General features: G+C 39.2%; 1 protein-coding gene across 3 annotated transcripts in view; it reads right to left on the minus strand.

The window, feature by feature from the left end:
- Positions 1-23,658, minus strand: part of cadpsa (Ca2+-dependent activator protein for secretion a) — a 175,196-nt gene that overhangs the window by 112,761 nt on the left and 38,777 nt on the right. For all 3 annotated transcript variants that reach the window (XM_053441612.1, XM_053441620.1, XM_053441627.1), the window contains exons 3-5: positions 21,812-22,144; positions 2,011-2,091; positions 1,391-1,627 (exon numbers count right to left, since the gene is read on the minus strand). In XM_053441612.1, the coding sequence (XP_053297587.1) occupies positions 1,391-1,627; positions 2,011-2,091; positions 21,812-22,144 (651 nt within the window). The remainder of the gene's footprint in view (positions 1-1,390; positions 1,628-2,010; positions 2,092-21,811; positions 22,145-23,658) is intronic.

Here is a 23,658-nt window from a genome sequence, read left to right on the forward strand (position 1 = left end):
AAAACAGGCAGAATAATAATCGTCTGGACTGTTATTTCTGATTGTATCTTTGTGGAGGATAAACACCCACAGAGGCTGGGCACAGGAACTGGACAGGTCATATATCATCTGAGTGGTAAGGAAATTCTATTCTCACTCTCCTGTTCCTGTTCAATAGAGAAATGTACATGCCTGTTAGCCAATTAGAGAGGGGTTCCAAAAGTATGTCAATCAGTGGCTAAGCTAGGAGACATCTCATCTCATCAGCCACTCACACACTAATCCTGAAAAAGCATCCATGGTTCTAGTGGAAAAACACTGCGAGGAGGTTTAACTGGTGTGATTTCAAAACCAAAAAAGTTCTTTATTTGGCAGTCCAGGTGACAAGAACATGTCTCTTTATGTCAACATTTCTGATATTCTCTAGAGTAGACCAACCTGACTTTAGGTAATTATTTTGGGGCCTTTCTGTCACCTTATTGTGTCTGGGATTGTGTTACACATAACACGTTCAAACTAAGTAGTTATATAAATTATAGAAATGTTTGAGTATGTGGATGGGTGAAATAAACAGAAACTTTTTTTATAGCCAACATTACAGCTACCTGGAGGAAGGTTTCACATCAGAACTAACAAAATGTATATTCAGGTTTGTTAAGCATGTATGTGTACAAAGAGCATAGTCAGACATACCAAAAGAAAAATAGATTGTTAAGTATTGTTAAGATTGATAGTTTATAATTGATTTAAAAATCAATCCTTTTTTTTATGAGATCTACACAGTAGAGCAATGGTTTTAAATGTGAGAATAGAAGTGAAGAGCAGCTTTGCAGAAAAAAAAAAATTCCAAGTGACTAAAGGTTCCTGCAGACTGTTAATTCCCTGCGTTTCCACCACTTCCTAAAGACAGGAGAGATACACAACTCACAGCTACAACATGCTGTTTCACTCCAGTACACCAAGCAGAGAAAAGACTCGTTTTTTTAATCCAGCAACATTACAACGCAGTTTGTTGCACAAAGCATATTGAAAACATCTAAAATGTTAGAATTTATGAGCTATTGCAGAGAGATAACTGAGATACACTCCTGTCAGGCATTTTCAGCACTGCAAATCCCACCCCAAAGTGTCCTGTACTTTTGTAAAGTACTAACCCTGAGCTTGGACTTTTTAGGGGGTAAAAAGATTTCTCTGAAATAATGCAGACCCCTTCTCTTTATGACGCGACTGAAAATTGAAAAAAATGTAAAGTTCCTGAAGTGAAAATATAGCTAATGATTGTGAACATCAATTATCTCTCCAAACCATATCCTCTGTTCTTACACAAATCAGTAAATGGCAATAAAATAACAAAGCCAAACAAATTAGATATTCAAAACGCATCAGAACTGTTTGATAGAATTTCACCAACCTCCAGGGTGAAGGACAGCACAACATCAGATTTGGACAGCATGTTTTCGTCTTCCTGGCCCATGTCCATTATGGATGTATTGTGGCCTCGTTTTAGCTTCTGCAGCTTAAACTCTCCCCCCTTGGACACAGGCATGCTCTCCAGATTAGCCATCAGTAGGTTGACAGAGGATCGCAGCTCCTCAATGTACATGGCCTCAATCTCCCTGGAGGAAAACTTAGGAAACCTCCCTCCGTGCTTACCAAAACAGGAAGACAAACAAATCGTTAATGAGCACTATGCACACAATATCTGAAATTAAGAGAATAACACCAGGCATATATCCCAATATACATTTTTTACCATAACCTAGCACCTGCTAAGCCGAGCAGACAGTATGCCTCAACTCTGAACTCATGTCAAACATAAAAAAATCTGTTGAACGGTGAATGGCATAAACTCTCCAATCTAATGAGAATTTCACTCATTCAAAGTTAGATGTTTTCAGTCTGATCGAAATCAGACTGAAATACAATAGTAGACCAAGATGAAAGAGCAAAATGAATGTAAAAGTCTATATAAAGTGATAACATTTTACACGGAGGAGCCTATGAACTGTGGAGTCCATCTTTTGTCCTTACCCGAGCAATCTGGTCGGCCATTTGCAGTCGTCCATCCAGCTCTCTTCTGATCTGCGCTGCCTGCTCATCAGGGTTGTCTAGCTGGAGAAACAGACACAGAATTTACTTCTGAATAATAATAATAATAATAATAACCATCATTATCATCGTAATCATCTTCATCTTCATCATCATCGTCATCATCATCATCATCATCATCATCATCCTCATCCTCATCATCATCACCATTAACATGATCATCATCCAATAATGTGAAACATCTTACATGGAATTTGTACAAGTCAGTTTAAAGTACTGGCAACATTGTGTTCCAAATAAAGGGTTTTCTTTAAAGGGCCCATATTTTACACCTTTCTGGGATTTCATTTGAGGTATTGGTACCCCTAAGATGATATATCAGTTGTTTAAAGTCGAAAACTGCTGCAATGTGCATTTCCATGTCCTCTCTTCTGCCTCTCATTGGCGCAGACAGAACAGGCTGTTTTTCGCCTGCCTCTTGGGCCCCTCCTCTGATAGGCTGACTGCACTTTGAGTGACATCTACAAAGTACTATTTGATATGTTCATGTGCAAAATGTATCTAAAAATATGTATTGTGACTACATCTGCTCATAAAAGCAGCATTGTGACTAACTATTCTCACACTGTACAGATTCTGTTTAAAGTGTATATGATAGTTTCTATTCAGTTTCTATTCCATTTCTATTTTATATCTTTTTTTCTTTTTTTCTTAACTTCTTACTCTACTGCCCTCGCCGCTGTAACTGCAGACTTCCCGCTATGGGACTAATAAAGGATAATCTTATAGTGTATCCGATCTGGATGGTGGATCATGATCCTGCTGGTTGCTGACCATAGACTATGATTGCAGCTGGACTGCTTGACATATCGTGTTGAGGTTGTCCTTCAAATTGTTTACCCTCATCAATGCTGCTAAAAACTTTAATCTTGTTGATGTTTTCCTACACGTGGCATCTATTGCACTTCTGTCCGTCCTGGGAGAGGGATCCCTCACATGTGGCTCTCTCTGAGGTTTCTACGTATTTTTACCCTGTTAAAAGGCTTTTTAGTAGTTTTTACTTACTCTTGCTGAGGGTTAAGGACAGAGGACGTCACACCATGTTAAAGCCCTATGAGACGAATTGTGATTTGTGAATATGGGCTGTACAAATAAAGTTTGATTGATTGATTGATTGTTAAAATAATGTGAATAAAATCAATAAATATTGCACACTGCAGAACGCTACCGCCGATGGCTCTGGATCTGGAGGAAAGATCCCAACTGGGCCCCAAGATGCTATGGACATGCACCCAGATCTGATCAACCTGTGGTGGGCTGGCGTTAGAAGAGGGTGTCTTGTGATTAAAAGCAATGTCCATTATATCCACTGGTGGTCACTAACATCAGATTACATCAACTGGCGGTAGGCATTAATTAGTGTGTCAGATCGTACAAAGGATATTTTCCATCTTGTCTAAAATGGGAAAGTGTTCAGTTAAAAAAGGTATAGGGGTAAATGATGTCTGATCACCTGGGGTCGGATTTATAACCGTTGCGTACACACAAAACGGGGCCTGAAACGTGCGTACGCCACTGCTCACGCCAAAGTTGGGATTTATAAAAACGAACTTGACGGGAAAATGTGCGTATTTCTAAGCAAACTCTGACCCATGCGTACGAACGTTTTGGAGACGGGAAAGTGGCGATGCAGACATGAGGTGGTGAACTGAAGCCAGATTATTGATCAAATTCATCATTTACAATAACACCAACATCTTAGTTTTGCTCGCGCGACATATCTGCTCCACCCGAGTCTTTTAATTTAAAAATATATAAAATAACTTACAGCAAATTACGTTCAGATTCTATTTAACAGTGGAGTTACAGAGCCGAGTCATTAATAGTTGTTAATAATATCTTCTAACACTGTGCGTGTATCATCATATCGCTGCAGTGAACGTGACCGTGCCACAGAGCACAGAGCGCACAGGAGATCACTTATAAGAAATGAAGACACTTTCCAAATAATCTCCCAGTGGAGGCAAGGATCCACTGATGTGAGGGAATCGTTCCAATGCTCTAAATAAATAAATACTGCCGTGACAGTGGTGCGGGGATCTGTGTGATGTGTGCATGTGAATGGAAGGACGAGGAGGAAGAGAGCGTTCAGCGATGTCTGATCTCACACATTGTGTTATCCACAGCAGAAGCGGCAGAGTATCAGGGTATTTTCTTTATTAGTGACATCACTGCTGTTCCATAAAATCGCTCTTCACTTTCATCTCACTAACAAACAACTCGATGTCAGTGTCAGAAAGTTTCACTTCCTCTTCACATCGCTTGATGCCGTGCCTCCATCAGGACTCACGGTGGAAACCCATTGGTCAGCGGCATCATTTCATGTTCGTGCCGTAGACCATTGACCATTCATGGTTGAAGGTGGGCGTGTGGAGGGCGGATTTGGAGGCAGATCCACGTACGAATGTTTCCAGGTGGACTGTGAACATTGCGTTCAGGTGTGCGTACGCACACTTTTAGTAAGAATCCTACGCAATCCTTTATAAATCCGACCCCTGAGCAGGCCACATGGCTTTTATAGTACTGCCAGACAAGTCATTAGAAAGTCGGAATTTACATCTAGCCTCAGTGTACCCTCAAGTTCAGCCTGATTACAAGGCCAAAACACTTGATGACGCTAAGGTTCAAAACAGAAGATATGTCCCTAACATCTGCCGGTGACGGCTGACACCTGCTAACATCTCCTGGTAGTTGTTAACTTAATTTGTGCAGAAGACATTCAAACGTACAAGGGATAGTCAACATCTCGTACTATAATTTAAATTATTCATTTTGTCTGTTTTGCGTAATCACAACTCTGCCATCTCATAATTGTCTTTTCGTAGTCACTGTAAAACAATTTAATTCATAAAAGTAATTCGTAAAAATATTCATAAAAAAAATGAACACTAGTAAGAAAATACTAAATAGATTGATGGTATCAGTTAAAGCTCTTGAGCAACAGCGACTCAGCAGCCAGACGAGGTAATTCATTATATTGGACTCTGTGTCATAAAGAAAAGTCCATCAGTTTTTGCAGAGTCCTCAGTGAATCAAGAAACTGAAACTAAAGTAGTGCTGTTAATGCTGTGTCCTCTGTAGGCTACAATGTCACATAAATCAGGAATAATTTGTTGCTTATGAAAATGGGTTAAAAACATTGCTATTTTCTAAAATATGCAGCTTGCTAAAACAATGCCTGTAGAGCAAGTTGCAACCAGCTGTGTCAAGGCTCATCAACCTGACCTTTACAACACCAACTGTTCACTCATGACACAAGAGCACATGTGACAATCATTGTATGAGTGCTCCTGTCTTGTCTGTGGCTTGACTAGAGGTGTGATGAGCAAGGGACTTTAAGCAGAACTTTAATTTAAAGTAAAAGGATCTGAAACTAACTAACATGGAAACAATTGGCAAATCATTGACAAGCCCCCGGTCCCCATCACAGACGAACATTTACCTGAGTTTAGTATTATATCTTAGGGAAAAAACTTATTTTGCATATCAGCAATAATTTTGTGCGAATCCGATGAGAGGTTTATAAAATGGTTTGTACCTAAAATGAAATTCAAAAATACAAGATAATTGGTCAATGTGTCACACCACTAAGAACAAACCAGTTCATACGACTGGTGCTTGCATGAGAACTCCTTTTCAGTCAATAATTGAGAAACAACTTGACCTGTAAAGTAAAATGTTACACAAAGCGGTAGTCTTTCCTGCTGATAGTGGTCTAAATGAATCCAGTTCATTGGAGTGCATTAAACCCACTCAACAAATATGTGGCTCCCTGTTGAGTATGATCAGCAGGGAACAGGGAGTCTATTGAAAAAAAAAAAAAACCCAAAACAACAGAGCTCGTAATTCTACTGTCCCTTGTGAAATATGTTCACTTACTGCATTTCCAGCTCAGCCTTTTTTCAACTGAATGAACACAGCTCCCTGACTTCCCACAAATACAGTATTTTGGAGGAGGTGGTCAAGTTGTGTAAAATCTAGAGCTGTGAAAAATAACGCGTTAACGCGTTATGATTAAATTACAGGATTAATTCGTTGTTTTTTTTTAACGCATTTAACGCATTTAACGCATGCGCAGAAGGACCTTCCAATTCCGCCGCCTCTGCACTAGTCGCCGCTCTAATGCAGTCACGCCGGGTTCACACCGGACGCGGAAGCGACGCCGAAGCGAGGCGTGAGCGCTAATCCCTAGCGCGCCGGTGCTTGGCGGTTCACACCGGGCGCGGTAGCGACGCCGAAGCGCCGCTGTTATCAGCCTGCGGTAAAAACGGCATTTAATAATTTTTTTCAAGCATATACTTACTTGTTGCTCCAAAATTAACTGCATCAGCGTCCCAACATGTGTCATTTTTAGTGTTGTCTTTATACAACATGTTCCGAGGATCATACACCTCTGTACTTCTCCACTTCAATTATTATTTTAATCCATGTTGACGAACTTCTCCGCTGTTTGCCCCGTTAAATGTCGGGTGTCGAGGGTAAATTACGTATTCTCCACTCAAGCCTATGTGGAGAATACGTAGCCCCCCCCTCCCCCCTCTCTCTCTCTCTCTCTTTATCTTTGACTGCTTGTGTGGCTGTAGTGGGCAGAGGGGGACATTTAATAATGTGGTCGGTAAAAGTGGTAAAATTAAAACTCCAAGACAACAGAACGTGAATACAAAGTATGGGATGCATATTTGATCATTTACATCATATGAATATGTCATCTATATCGTTTAAAATCATTTTTCAGTGTGTTTCCTGTCGCGATACGCTCGCGTCAAGCGGAAAAAATAGACTCGACACCGAAACGATCGCTTCACGGCGCTAGGCAGCCGCGGCACAACGCTACGCTTCAGCCTCCGGTGTGTTCAGCGCTGCGGTTTAACATGGGAGTGGATGGGAGCCAGAGGATTGGCGCTGCGCCTACGCCTCGCTTCGGCGTCGCTTCCGCGTCCGGTGTGAACCCGGCGTTAGACGGCAGCTGCCATTCAAACAAACAAACAACATGGATAATTCTGATGAACCTGAGGACCTTCTGGACGGGAAGATCGTGTTCCAAAAAAACAAAGATCGAACATTCAGTAAAACCAAGGTGATATGCACACTCTGCGAGAAGACGTTATCGTTTCACCGTAGCAATACCCGCCTAACCACCGCAACGCGAAGCATGTGTTGGTCGGCGAGGGGCGTTCAAGTGGAATGCGACAAACCAGACTCACTCGCCGGACACATTGTGCAAAAGAAGCGGTCAGCTTTACTGTCAGAGAATTTGAACAAGTTAGTTTGCCTCACCAACTGGCTAAAGACCGAGTAGCTAAGAGGGCCTTTAGAGGCATTAGATTGTATCATGGTGTGGTTAATGGTTGTGTGACAAAAAATATAAAAAATGTCAACCATCCTATGGCTAAGAAGCTCAAATAATTTCTGTTTAATTTAAAAAAAAAAGTTTTATTCAACCACACAATGGCTAAGGAGCCCGAATTCTGTTTAGGATGAAGATTATATTAATGTTCCATATGGAAAAGCAATGATAACTGCTGAAGAACTGCTGAGTTGCAGCACAAAAGAAAAGTTAAATGTCATAAATCTTGTTTTCACAAAAATATTCCGAAAAAATCGGTAATGTGATTAATCATGATTAATCCATAGAAACCTGTGATTAATTTGATTAAAAATTTAATCATTTCACAGCCCTAGTAAAATCGTAAATCATCAATACTTAATGAAGAGAAAGAACATTTCTCTAGTTCAAAGACATGAAATGAGGACCTTGAAAAGGGACAGGTCTGATGAGTCAGCCCCATATAGAAAACAAATATGTGCACCTCTTCAGGCCTCACAATGCTTCAATGGGTCATAATGGCAGAGTTGTGTCATTGTGTCATTTTGGTAACTATCATCATTCAAACACTGTATACAACATGATTTTTTTTTGCATCCACGAAAAAAGGACAGAAGGCAGTGATGCTGCCCTGAAGGTTTACTCCGAGGATAGGTGTGAAGTGTTTTTGGTTTTATAAGAGTGCTGTGGGGAAAATGATTGAAGACGTCTGAAGAACACGAAGTGTGCACTGTGGAAGGTGGCAACACAAAGCAGGTGAAGTTTTAGCACACATCAGGAATTGAGTAGTCAAATGTCATGGTTAGTCTGTTTAACTTACTAATGCATGTTGTCGGCATGTGCCTTGACAAATACAGCATACACATTTCGCCCACTGGACATGGTACTCACAAAGCCAATATAATCTGTTCAATTAAAATCTAACACTCTCCCAGTTGGTTGTAAATGTTCCAGCAGGAGAAAACAGACTCCTACACAAGACTTTATTTATGTCAGCTATTGAGCTCATTGCAATTACTGTCACTGTCTTCATTTGGATTTGTGTTTACATTATGTGCATTGGGACATTGAGTCCACAACGTTGTGTAACTTGGAATGTCTTACTCAACTGCTTTTCAAAGTGTCGCGAAAACTTTAAGGGAAAAGGGGGCACACTGTGACAATACAAATAAAATTATTAATTGTAAAATAAAATATGTATTTTTTCTAATGCCAATCTTTTAATGAAACAAAAAACTCACACCACTCAAGCCAATCAGTATTGAGCAGCCACTACATCAGAAAGTTGCTGTATGCCTGAAAACTAACTATCTACCTCCTGCAAAAGGCTAAAATGGAATTTTTCTTAAAAGAACAAGACCATCAGATAACCAGACTGAAGATGACAGCTGCAAAAGAGCCACAACCACGGAATACCACCTGGGCATCTGAAACTTGGAGGTACGAGCCATCATAAATAAAGTATGGCTTTACCACGGCAAGTAAGACAGCCATGATGTGTTCTCTGCCTCGAGATCCTCACCAACGAGTCTTTTAAAGCCATCTAAACTTGAACAACACCTGAAACAAAAGCACCCAGCAGAGGCTAACAAATAGACTTTTTAAAGAGTAAAGAAGAGCACCTAGCGATGCAGTCGGCTACACTCAGGCAGTAAGCCATCATTCCTGAGCGGGCCTTGAAGGCATCATTTTTTAGCATTGCACCACATCGTCCGTGCAAAGTAACCACAAACAATAGGAGAGGATTTATTTCTACCAGCTACCAGAGGTTGTTGCCAGCAAGATCAAGGCTGTACCACGCGGATAATTCTGTGAGCCAACGGATTGGTGACATGGCTCATGACGTGACTGCTCAGCTGTTGGAGCAAGTGAGAGCAAGTGATTATTATCGAATGACGCAGAATTGCTTGTATACATCCGATTTATTTCCAAGGACCAAGAGACCCGAATAATGGACATGGCAAATGAATGGGAGTTGAGGGTGATATTTCATGCTCTCTCACTCCCACAGTGCTGGCTGTAGGTCAAAAAAGACTATCCTGCACTTGCTGAGAGGGCTCTGAAATCCCTTCTTCGACTTGTCACCACATACCTTTGCTAGTCTGGCTTTTCAACAATGAAGGTATTGAAAACAAAGCACAGAACATCCGTCTGGCACTGAAAGACATAAAACCTAGGATTGATAAACTGTGTAGGAGCCACTAAGCCCACCCCTCCCACCAGTGAGGGATAAGTTATACACACAGAGACACACATACTGAAATGATAAGGACTGTTAATAACCTAGGAACGACAATGAAGGTAAGGAATAAATAACAGGGGGGTCTAAAGCTATATGGGGATGCTTGGGATTGAAAAGTTCGGGAACCCCTGTCTTACTCCACCCGTCGTTTAGTGTTTTTTCCAGGGACTACCATTGTTGTTGACCCATCGTATTACACCTTGTCTGTCCCTCTCAGCTTGCCTCAGCACCATGTCGTCCTCCACAGCATACTCTGGCCCAAACTAAACTGTTGACATCCACTCATCATATTTACCACACAATATTTCTTTTGGAGGGTTACTTTATTTCTTAAGCTCCTCTGAGACACACACTGAACTACATCCTGACATTCTCTTGAGGAACCGTATGTGAGAACGCAAATGTCAGTAGAGAGAGGCTCCAGATTTCCTCCAGAGTTACTAATGCCAGTAAAAGTTACGTTGACGACAGCTAAGTTTGTTTGTTTTGTAAAAGACTGAAAAAGGACTTATAGTGTGCTGCTAAAGCTCATAGTGAATTGTTATGCAGAAGCTAAAATGAAAGATGTCATGTAATGTTTGTACCTTGCAAGCAAATCAGCTGTCTGAGACAGAACAGCCCCACACCAACCCTACAAACTATTAACATAATGTTTACAAATCATGACCTTATTATTATGATGTGTAACATGTTTGGAAAATACGCTATCGGTGGGACGAGGCGTATTGGCTCATATGCTCCTGAGAGACTCAAAGAAGACTGTTGAGTTGACATCAAACCTCTTCTTACTGTTCGATGTTGGACAACATTTCTTCAAAATTGATTATAGTAAGAAGGAAACAGAAACTGAGAGGGAAATGTCACAGCATCAATAACCACTTATGGCAGAGTTTCAATTAGCATCCCCTTCTGTTGTGATGACTGCTCAGTCTGCATCAAAGTGGATGGGATTAAAATATACACAGGGTACTGCAGTTCATTTTGTTGGGCATCTTTGTCATGCTTCACAAAAAGCTGGTTGCAAACTACAATGCCGGAAATCCCTGGATTCACCATTGTGTATGTGGGAGGTAAGGTTTGGCGGCAACTAGGAGAGGCAATATTTGAATGTAAATAAATGGTCTATTGTACTGAGTGTATTTGTTAAAATGGAAGATCTGTGATCCCAGAGTAGAAATTATTATTATTATTCCTTCTCTATACAAATGACAGACAGACAGACAGACAGTTATTGATCCCAAGTTGGAAAATGACTGCATTACAGCGCCATATCAAGGGCATTGCACATAGAGAGAAGAAGCAATAAAACAGTTACGAATATATAAATTATCTCAACAGAACCTACATCTTCAAAACAATATATTCTAAAGTATTCTGATGAAATAGTCTTAATATCTTTGTTATGCAACCATAAGCTACACCAACATGGGGTAGACAAAGTCGGTAAATTGAGGTTAATACAAAGCTGACAGAAGAGATTTCATGAGGTTTGAATGTAATGATAGATCATCTGTTATCCTTGAAACACAACACTGAATTTAATGCAAAAGGAAAATCCAAAGAAGATATTTTCTCAGCTCCTTCAATTCTTTTGGAGCACGTAGACAAATTATTTTATTTGAAATTTTCTGATTCACAGTTTTGTAATTCAATATGGTAACCACTACCATCATAGCAACAAGGCTGGCCAACAGCGTTGTCTCTGACCCCAACCGTGTCCTGAAAACTGAATACAAACAGTTACCATCAAACCCAAGGTTAAGTGATCCAACATATACAAGTAATTTCAAAAGATTATTCATCTCCTGGCAAAAGACTGTAGAATACTGTACCAATTTAATGAGTTTTGATAACATTTTGTTTGGGGCAATTTATATATACACATACATTGGAATCCTCCAAATGAACATGGTGGACAAGTTTATATCCTAATTCATATTACAAAAGTTACATCAAAATGTTTGTTTTCCCACTGAATCAGTTGTCTGACGGTTTGTGTGTGGGTGACCTGTTTCAGTCGTCCCAGCAACTGATACCGTTTGTTTAAGTAAACTGTAACAGGAGTTTCTGTTCCAGCTAAAAGCAGAGAATGTGTCTTGGTTTATGTTCCTCAGTAGTGGGCCCATTTCTTTGTATGTATCAAGAAGTGGGTAATGAGCAGGCCAACAGAGTATTTACCTGTAGGTCCTGTTCAGACCTGGAATTAATGTCCGTCCTGAGAGATCTAATGATAAGTTGACACCGTCAAGTACTTGTGTTCACGCCTTAAAAAGAGTCAAAGATGTCAGCTGCAACGAAAAAATGATCTATTACACACGCTTGCACAAATTGTCTGGTGATCAGGCCTATTTGGAAACAAATGTAAACTTGAAAGACTGTATGATTAATGAAAATGAGGCTCCCCTTCAGTACAAAACCTAAACCCAAGGATTCAAAACTGCTTTACATTAGGAGTTTATAGATATTCAAAAATATCAATAATATGGCAGCATTAGTCAGTCGATCCTTAAGTAGCTTAGTGACAACTTTACATTAAGCAGAAACCACACTGGGTCCCAGCTCCTTCCAGTTCATGGAAATAACTGTGCAAACGAAACAGCTACATATGACAAATCATATCAAATCTAAATTTATTTGAAATTAAAGTTGAGCTGTCACAAACTGTACCCTATTAGCTGAAAGCAACGTTTCAGCTAATAGGTCACAATCTGATCATTTTTTAATCAGATTGTGCATCGATGTGTCGCTAGCACATAGGGAGACATTAATGAAAATTAATACAAAACTATATAATTTTATGTCCTACGAAATGTCCACAATGGGATGCTATGTTGTTGATGATATGTTTTATAGCGCACAGAACTTCCTCCATGCGTTATAGATTAAATTGCAGTGATGTGACAGTATGATGAAGATGATGATTTCCAAGTATCTGAAAATGTAACTGACTGTACAATTGATGATTTACTACTGTATGTATAGTATTGAATTAAATACACGTCTGTTTTTCTAATATGCATGACTGCCTGAGAGATAACAACTGTAAAAACAAATATAAAATGAAAATGAATAGTGTCATTTCGGCAAACATATGTGTTGACAAGAAACCTACACTTCTGTGTCCACCTGCTCAACTGATTGATTTCAGACTTGACATTTGATTATATTGATAACCACATCTTTTCTAATTCTCTCCTCCTATATGGTGTCCTCTGTCCATTATTTGAAACCATTATCTCCTCTGAATGGATTGACAAGCCCAAACCCTGATAGTGATTAAAAGAAAAGCCATCACTTGACCTTAATTCAGATAAGGGGACAGTTGGCATGACAAACAAATGACGATTGAGGGGGATGGGAAGGAAGCCTCTGTGTACAGTTGCCATGGCTACCACTGAGAAGAGGATAAAGGCCACCAGCAAGTGTTTGCACGTGTGTGTGTGTGTGTGTTAGTGTGTGTGTGGGGGGTAGGGTTAGGTTGTGTACCTTTTAAATTAGATTTTAAGGTATGTCTTCATCAGTACACATTTTATATGGTTCACACACTGAGAGTGCTGAGGTCAAATAAGGAGTTTAACCACGGAGCTGTTCTAAGGCTGTGGTTTTATTTGGTCTTCCCTCCATTTGTGTTATCAAAACAAATATGCACACAGATGTCAAGGGTTTTCACACTAATACAGTGCATTATCAACCACAACACATGTTTCCCACAGTCTTGTTTACCTTTCATGAACAGCAAGAGAGAATTTACACAGCAAAGAACAAAACATATATAAGCTTTTGAAGTGTAAAAAGCAGTGAGAGAAGGCAGGTTTTGTTGTTTTACCTTTTTTTTATATCATATCTTTGGGCTAAAATAAGCTATTAAATTTAAAATTAAAAAAAACAGAAAGACATTGAGATCCCTCAATCAAACTACGGGAGCGTTTTCAAGCATTCACTTGAAAAAAAATGTTGTTCCGAGATAATTATCTCGGAATAACCGAAAAAGGAAGAAACAATTCCACTAATACTTTTTTACTGTGGATCAGAGTAAAAGAGACACTGTTTCTGAAATGAGACATTATTGTTAAAGAAGATTGTGATTTTGGTGATTCGACCCTAACTGATAACTGAAATCTTTATTGTTAGTTTTTCTATTGATTGATGAACTAATCATTTCAGCCCTCACCATGCTTTCCAGTGTGTTGACTCTATTGTGATACGTTATAGGCTTTCAGTTGATGCTGACTTCACCATAGCTCTAATGACTAAAACCCATCTGATAAAAAGGAAAGAGCCTCTCATTGTTCTTCCCTCACTACATATCCGCTGTGTTGGCCGGGCAATTCAATTTGTCTCCCTGCTCCAGCCATCATTACTGCCAAAGGCACATCTGCTGCTCTTATGGTGTTTGCAGTTTGTTAGAAAACAATCATCTCATTTGCTGCTCTATGTGTTCACTGACCTGTTCCAACTAATGCTTCAACCAGCATCGTGCAACATGCTTGTATGTTACATGCACTTAAAGGATCACTTTAAAAGACACAAGCATGTGTGTAATGTGTTTTCATGACAAAGTCAGGAAAGTCCAGCAACAACATACAGTGCTGTGACAAAGTATTTGCCCCCTTCCAGATTTAAAATTTTTTGGCATATTTGTCACACTTAAATGATTCAGATCATCAAACAAATTTAAATATATTAGACAAAGATAACCCAAGTAAATATAAAATGCAGTTTTTAAATCATGTGTAACAGCCCCCCGCTTCCCCAAACACGACACAGTTTCTCAACTGATGTCACACGGCTCTTTATTGATCACATCATCGTGGCGCCGTAAGTTCACTGTAAAACGGCAATGAGATCAATTACACGATCTTTTAATCAATAAAACATAAACGTTAAATACAATTAACAAACAAATCACCACGTGAGGCAAGTCTGATGCGTTTAACGTAATATATATTCCCATTCCGCGCTACCTGCAGCTGAGTAAATGGGACCAGCTTCTTACCTCGTTCCGCTGGCGAGGGGTGTTAAACTGTAGTTTTTCGGTCCGTAAGGTTATAAGAAAATGCCGCACAGCCGGTGACCGGTTTTTGTTACTGTTCCTCTATGTGCCGGGCTGTACGGCAGGTGTTTTATTGCAGTGGTCCGGAAGAGAGGGATCTGGTGCATCAGTTAAAATGTTTTGGCCCACTCTTCTTTGCAGAATAGTTTTAATTAAGCCATATTGTAGTTTTTTTTTAGTATAAACGGCTTGTTTAAGGTCATGCCACAGCATCTCAATTGGATTTAAGTCCACTCCAAAACCTTCATTTTTTTTTTTTTTTAGCCATTCAGAGGTGGACCTGCTGGTATGTTTTGGATCATTGTCCTGCTGCATAACCAAAGTGCGCTTGAACTTGAGGTCCCAAACTGATGGCCAGACATTGTCCTTCAGGATTTTCTGGTAGAGAGCAGAATTCATGTTTCCATCAATTATGGCAAGTCGTCCAGGTCCTGAAGCTGCAAAGCAGCCCCAGAACATCACACTACCACCACCATGTTTGACTGTTGTTATGATGTTGTCTTTATGAAATGCTGTGTTGGTCAGCAGTGGCTTTCGCCTTGGAACTCTCCCATGGATGCCATTTTTGCCTAGTGTCTTTCTTATTGTTGAATCACGAACACTGACCCTAACTGAGGCAAGTGAGGCCTGCAGGTCCTTAGATGTTGTTCTCGGGTTTTTTATGACCTCCTGGCTGAGTCGTCGATGCGCTCTTGGAGTAATTTTGGTAGGCCGGCCACTCCTTGGAAGGTTCACCACTGTTCCAAGTCTTCTCCATATGTGGATAATGCCTCTCACCGTGGTTCAGTGAAGTCCCAAAGGCTTAGAAATGGCTTTGTAACCCTTTCCCGACTGATACATGTCAATTACTTTGTTTCTCATCTGTTTTTGAATTTCTTTAGATCGCGGCATGATGTGTTGCTTTTTGAGATCTTTTAGCCTACTTCACTTTGTCAGACAGGTTCTATTTAAGTGATTTCTATATTAAACAGGTCTGGCAGTAATCAGGCAAAATGTTGTTAATCACAATTCATTCATGATTAATCATGGGGGGCAATTACTTTTTCACATAGGGCCAGGTAGGTTTGGACATATTTTTTCCCTTAATAAATGGAATCATCATTTAAAAACTACATTTTATATTTACTTGGGTTATCTTTGTCTAATGTAAAAATTGGTTTAATGATCTGAAACATTTAATTGTGACAAATATGCAAAAACATAAGAAACCAGGAAGGGGGCAAATACTTTTTCACAGCACTGTAGCTATCCTGATGCACAACAGTTTCTGTCTGAGCTCCCAATGACTATCAAATATATGTTAGTATTACACATATGATAAGATTGTGTAACTCAATTCAGTACCTCCTAAATAATTTATATTTCTTTCCTTTGTGGTTGCAGTTCACCCTCCACATGGAGTATTATATTAATTATTTGCAAACACATTACCTGCTCCTTGAAACAACTATGTATCTTAGACTCACATTTACTGTACAATAAGGCTCTAAATAACTTTAATGAATATAAAAATTTAAGTGAAAGTCATCATGTCCTCATTTATGTACTCACTTGCTGTGTACACAACACACACACCATGTAGTATAAAGTAAGGATAATCATTGGAAAAGTGTCATTTCAGACAGAGGAGTTGAATAAATCAGGCAAGAAGAGTTTGAAGAGGAGGAGGATGTTACAAAAGAACATCAGTGTTCATTAAAGTACAGACTCAAAAATGTTCCAAAAATAGATAAAAACGTTTGACTGGTCTCAATGTGCTCTTAATCGTGTGTGAGTGGTTAGAATGCACTTGTTCATCTATGATCCTTTCTAACAGGGTCTCCACTGATGTTGCTCTCTAGAAAACTCTTAAAGGGCCCATATTGTGTACAATAAATGTTCTGGGCTTTCACTATCTGTAATTACTTGAAGGGGGTCAGTAGGTACCCTCAAAGTATGAAAATAGTCACTCCGCGGACTTTTCCATTCAGTCCATTCTAAGACATATTTTATTGAAACGTCTCCTCTCGTACTTCCTCTCCCGCATGATGTCATACAGGATCGCACTCATCTCTCAGTCATCCAATCAGAGGAGGGGATCAAGAGATAAGCAAAAACTGTCTGCAGCGGCAGAGAGAGGCAGAAGAGAGGACATGTTTGTTCGACTTTAAACCACTGATATATATCTTAGGGGTACCAATACCTCAAATTAAATCCCAGAAAGGTGTAAAATATGGGCCATTTAGGAAGACCACCTAATAACAGGAACCAATTGTGTCCTGTATGATGACATCATGTTCTGATTCCTGTTTTAAAAGAAAAATAAATTATGTGACTTTTGAAGTATAAAATAGACTATAACTAAGAAGAGAGCTCAGTAAAAATGACCGGTTAAGATATAGACCTTAAGGAAAGTAAACACTTAAATAAGTCCCATCTGAATGTCTTGGTGAAGCTATAGGGATGTTCAGCATACGGCTCATTGTGAGTGGGCAGGACAGTAGCTAATGGGGACAACAAAATGTTGCTTTGATAGATGTTGGGAGGGGACCTCTCTGTATGGCTCTTCATCAGACGCATCCAAGATGAGACGCAGGCGACAAAAGATGACGGGAGAGGACAAATCCTATTCCAGCTGCCTTAACTTACATCTGTGATTAAATGTTTGCAGCCGGGGTCATCTCAATGGTGCGTGTACACTGCATTAGTCTGCTGTGTAGCAAAGTCAAGACATAAGCTTGTGCTGTGAAAGGGGATATTTCCGTGTCTCCGATAGTGCAGGGATTTCCAAGCTCACAACGTGGATTAAAGGATTACCTCATGGAGTATGCTGGGGTTTTATGTTTGAAGCTTTTTTGAGTGATTTTTTGAGTAAAAAATATTTATTCAGAAGTTACTTAGTGTTATGTTGTCTTTTAACTTAGCAAGCCATAAGGCTTCACATTATGTGGAATTATTTTACTCTCAGTTATACAAACAGCTGCTCTTGATGAATTGAAGCTTAAAAAAACATTTCTCGATTTAATCGTAGCTTGGTACTGTTGGATTTTAATTGGCAGTTATTAGCCAGAGTGCAGCTCCCACACCAAGAAGCCAATATTTACCCTCAGCACTGATAACTGGAAAACACACAGCTCACTTAGTGGAAATTCCTTTGTTTCCTCTAATGCCTTGGACTCCCTTCCTGTCTGCCTCCTTCTAATCACCACCTCTGTTTAAACAGTTCACTCTCTGTTTATCCTCTTCTCTCATTTTACCCTCCATCCTTTTCCATGTCTTCTGCTTCTTTGTCCTGTCTTGTCTTTTCTGCAGGGACCTGAGAAGGACCTGCAGGGACTTGATGAACCATACAATACTGAAAAAAACACTATAAATGTCTGATTTTCTAATTTCAGTCCTGAGCTGATGTTAGTAAAATAAAGATTTAAATTATATTGTTTATTCTAATAAAATTAATGGAATGACTATTTGGCCAAATACAAGAAGTTGTTATTGTTATTTAATTTGTGAAATTTTTGTAAAATAATTTTGATTCCAAATAGTGGCTGTGCAGTTTGACCACCAAGTTTGTGAATCTTTATATGTACATATATACCTTGTGTTTTTTTGTGTGGGGACAGGCATGTGCTGTCGTTATAGGATAATGTGCTGAGATTACATGATGACCTGTTGCTGTGATGATGTCAAGTAATCGCAGTGACTGAATTAAATAGAGAACTAGTGAAGCAGTGAATGATGTTTTCAATCATAGTCTCTAGTGTGTATTTAATTGATGAGAAGGTTTTAGGTTGTTGAGGGATGCCCGGTCACATTTCCGTTTGATTGATTGATTGATTTCAGATGTCAGTGTGGTTGATTAAGGGTATCCTCGATATACTCTATCCCTAAACAACACAACAGATAGCAGCAAAAACAACAGGAAATAAGGGCATGTCAGAAAAAAGGCAGCATCTACCTAAAATACAGTCAAAAAGAGTAAAAGCCTTTTCTAATAATAGTCTCCCCTTAAAGTGCTCCACACACCATCTTACAATGTATGGTAGATTAGTAAACATTTCTCCAAAGATATGGCTGATAATGACAGTGCAGCTGTTGAGTGAATCAAGAGAGCAACAAAACCTTTCAAACATTCATATGGACTAATAAGTAAAAACAGCATATATAAAAATGTAACTTCTCATTCAAGATCAAAAAGCAGCATTGCAGAATAACATCCAGACCTCCTACTATCCCCTCACCCATGTCTCCTGTCAGAGCTGTATTGCAACAGACAGCAGCATATTTCTCAGCTTACAGCTCATTAATTCAGGGTAATTAGTCCAGACATGGCCATTTTCCATGTCCAGAGAAGAAGAGAAAAATCATTTTGTGCCTCAGTCTTGCATAGAAAGAGCTTTTAGGCTATATTATTTAAAAAGTTACCAAAAAAGGTTTTCTTTAAGTGACTGATTTATTTAAGTGGTGCATGTGTCTGAAGCTGTACAGTGGGTGGAGGTGCATTGCCACAGTGTTTGATTGGATTGAGTCACATATTTTACTTGTTTCTACTCATCTGGTTATTCTATTTACACCTGCATTCAAATGTGTTTTGTATCCAGATTATAACCTGATATGATTTTATTGTAACTACATCTGCACATGATATTAATGTCTTTCCTGTGTCAGCACTGAGATCTGATCATGGTCTGATCTCTGACCAGCTCATGTTACATTCTCCTCTCACGTACACAGGTCCATAAGAGGAATAAAAGAAGATGGTAGCCATATTGGAAAATGTGTAATTTTGTTGTTTTTTTGATTGGTTTCACTCTTTATTCCATCCACATTTTCTAAAAAAACTTGAGGACAGAGAGGTCCCCTTTCTGTGTTCACTGGGTGCTAGCTGCTGTTACATCAGTGGTTTTGAACAGCTACATGAGATTTTTATTTCCACCAACGTCCCTGTTCAATATGGTCACAATATGTCCCTGACCACCTCCCGATTTAGCCTCTGTATTTCTGTCTGGAGTTTGCATGTTCTTTTCATGTTTGCTTAGGTTTTCTCAAGGTTCTTCGACTTCCTCCAACAGTCCGAAGACATACAAATTTGGGTTAGGTTGATGAGAGACTCTTAATTGACGATATATTAAATGTTAGTTTGAATGTTTGCTTGTTTCTGTATGTTGGTCTGTGATATGCTGGCGACCTGTCCAGGTTGTACCCTGCCTCTCGGCCTACATCAGCTAGTAAAGCAACGTAGCTATTACTCATTTCGAGATGAGACTAGGTGGCCCCCTGAGACCTTCTAAGGATAAGCAGTAGAGATAATGGATGGATAGACCTTCATGTGGTCTGCATTTTAATGCCACGTGATAATGGTGTATTTTTGGAGATGAGGTTATATTTAGATGTAGAAGTTTGAATTACTATCAATGACCATATGGACAAATTCACGGGAATGCCTATATCCTCCAACCTGAACCACAGTTCAGATATGCACCTGTGGTTAAGGTTCGGTTAAGTTTGACGAAATAAAAGTACAAGCTTGGCTGTTTTTTCTAAAGCTTTCCATCATATCATACAGTCAAAGAAGTTTGCAGTTGCTGTGGAAGTTGATCTCTTGAGATCAAAGCTCAGCAGCTAATATGATTTTATCCATAACTTAGGTTAATGATAAAAAATCATCATCTAGGTTATGGTCCACTAAGTAGTGCTACGGATTGATCATAACATATCCATCCTGGTGACAAAACTACAGTAAAAGTAGAATAGGAAGAATTTAGTTTTTGGTTAATTAGGATATTTTTAAGGTAAAAAATGTCCATAGAGATATTTACTCAGTGGTGACGTAATAAGATATACAGGTCTACAAAGTCCAACAGCTCGGCCATTTATTTAACTTTTACAAAGATAATCCATTTTGATTGACACTGTCAGAGATGCAATGATTTAAATATGTTGAGGTTAAAGTTATTGTAGTTTGTATAATTTGAAGCACTGAACTGTATTATGTTGAAGTGTTCATGCCGCATTTACAAACAGAAAGCTTAATATTGGAAAAAATTCCCAGAAAATCTAGAGGAGTTTCAATCTTTAGAGCCAGACTGAACTTTAAAATGTGCTAGGCATTTCTACAATATTTAACATTTGTAGTAAATCAAACCTAATAAATATACATTTAAACTGAATGAAAACAATGCCATGTTGTCTTCAAACCTTCAATGTACGTGAAAAAACATTTTTAAGATATATTCCATAATAGGTGATTTAGATTTAGGACTATACGTTTTGAAGATCTACGTCCACACTTAAATGTTTAAACGAACAAAAAAATTGCTAAATTTGAATGTCTATGTTCAACAAGCGCTGTTTAGGAAACTTGCCTAGTTTCAGCCCATGACGAAAACCGAGAGTAGAGATGTGTTTCCAGCTTTAGCTAACTCGAACCGTACTCTTACGCTGTCTCCCTCAGCCAATGTTGGATTGAAAAAATAAAGGGAATAAGATAAAAGGATAAAGACACTGAGAAGGATCTCCCCCCACCCCCAACAGTGCCTTCAGTGATGGCCTGAGCACTGACAAAAGACTGAGTACCTGTAGGCCAGCCTCCAACTGCCCACAACTAGACACCATTATTACCACATCAATCTGTCTCTAAAGCCCAGCTCTCTACGCTCTCATTACCATTACACTCTACATATATGAATGACAAATATTCCATCCAACAGCAGATTCTCCATCGATGCAGTACCTGGCACTTTAACAGTAGATGGTCTGTGTATTGAAGCCTGTCGCATTGTTCATTCCCTGTGCTCAGACTGTGTATCTGCTTTCAGTTAGCCGCAAAACCAGAGAACCCGACCCACCCCCCTCTCTCTCTCTCACACACACACATCTCCTTGTGCTCCTCATGTTAGATGTGTGCACTGTGCAGATTAATAATTTTATGTGTTTTATTGCTTGCAACATGTTGTTGAATTGAACCGATCACACACTGGATGCTGCCCTATGAGACTGTAACAACAGAAAAAGATATATTCTTATTTTCCTGACATAAAAAAAAACAGGATAATGTCTAAGAAAAACTGGAGGAGAGATGGAGTTAAGTTTTATATACATTTTCCAAAATGTAAATCAGACTCACCTGGCAGGCATTGTAAAGGAGTTGGTGCTCGAACTTCTTTATGCCCAGGATCTGCTGAAACATCTCATAGAGCTGGTCTTTGCTGAGGATGAGTTCGGAAGCAGCACTGGCTGTCATTCTCTGCTGGTGCTTCCTGGGGTCCTCTTCACCACGGTAGATGGTGTCAAACTTGGCAATCCAGGAGCTAAGGACCGTCTCTTTGCTTAGGCCATCAATCTCCGGCAGGCTGCGCACCCGCTTCTCTATGTGCTTCTTAAAAACTTCCCGAGAGTCGCTGGCAGAACAGCCGCCGCTTTGCACCATCCGGGAGACACGGTCACTTTTTAGGAAAACCTGCGATCAACGACACGATTTGTGATTTGACAAATCAATTTATTTATTCAAGTCAAAACCTTTCAGATTAATAGTTTAAAGTAAAGTGAAAAAAAATTAAGATATTTAAATGGACAAACAATGTGCCTGACCATTTTAGACCATCAAGCCCACTTTGTTTAAAAAACAAATATACTTTCACCATGTTGTCAAGTTTGGTCAGACGTTGGCACATATTTTTTTGAGAGAACAAAAAGAAAGGACAAGATCATGGCTTGAGGTCAGTGGCATATCATTTAAAGGCTCAATATTTAGATGTCAAGTACATAGTTAGGTGCACAACCATACACTCTGTTTGTTACGAAAACACAGACCTACATATTACATTACTACAAATATAATCGACTTTCATTTGAGGTGGTTATAGCTCTGAATAATTACATTAAAAAAATTCAACAGCATCATCTGTTTCCTAAAAAAGTGCGCTGGCACTATGATTAATTCACAAAATACATATGAAATACTAGTTATTCAGTAGAAAGCACTTCAGAGTGAAATCAAACCGGTCATGGACATGCTGCTTCTGGAGTCATTTTTCAAAGCTGTGAAAAGTCAAACGGAAATTCCATTACCTCTACTTTGCCCAGCAGTAAAGCTAAGGACGAAAATCAGTAACAAACCAAACAGTACTGCATGAAGAGCAAGTTTACTGATATTTGAGAGGGCTGATAGTTGATGGGCTGGTTATTGATGGGAGGTTAATTCCTGTCATCTGCTGCCGTCACTGCCAAGCTCTCTCTGACCATTTGTCACTGTTTTCTTTATCCTTCTATTTCTGTCTGTCCACCAATCCCTCTCTCTTCCTGCCTCCATCAGTTTTTGGAGGTTTTAATTAAATTGGATAACCTGTGCCACCAGCTTCATCTGTTAAATATCACACCATTCTCACCTGCGTTGCCTGTGCTACCACATTAACTGATAAGGAAGTGCTTGTCAGTGTGTCAGCATCACTAGCCCAACAGAGATATGCTCCATTGTTCTGTTATCACACCCTAAGCTCCTCTAAAATCTCAGCATCTCCTTTACATCACTTGTTCCCGGATCAGCCCTCAGCAAACACATGTACAGTGAAAGAGAAATATAAAATAATATGTGTATGATGATAGATGATAGGTTTGTGAACTGTTTGGTCAGAATAATAAGTCTGAAATGAGATACTCATTTACAACTTTAAATGTAGTCAAGAGATCAAGCAATTATGGATTTATGACTCCTAAAGGTCTATGTAAATAGTGAAGTATTCAACGTAACGTTAATTGTGTCTTCGTAAGCATGGAATTTATATTTATATGTAAATGATATATGATTAATTTGACTGATTATTTCACAGGTATCAACACCGTGACATAAAGATGAGAGATGTGTGTAATGTATGTAGAGTTTCTAGTATGCAGTACCCTAAAGAGTGACTGGCTTCAGGCAAAGGTTGTATTTATTAAGAAGAGTTTGGGTTTTTATCCCGGACATATTGTATT

This window comes from Pleuronectes platessa, chromosome 2 (assembly GCF_947347685.1).
Source record: "Pleuronectes platessa chromosome 2, fPlePla1.1, whole genome shotgun sequence".
Classification (NCBI taxonomy): domain Eukaryota; kingdom Metazoa; phylum Chordata; class Actinopteri; order Pleuronectiformes; family Pleuronectidae; genus Pleuronectes; species Pleuronectes platessa.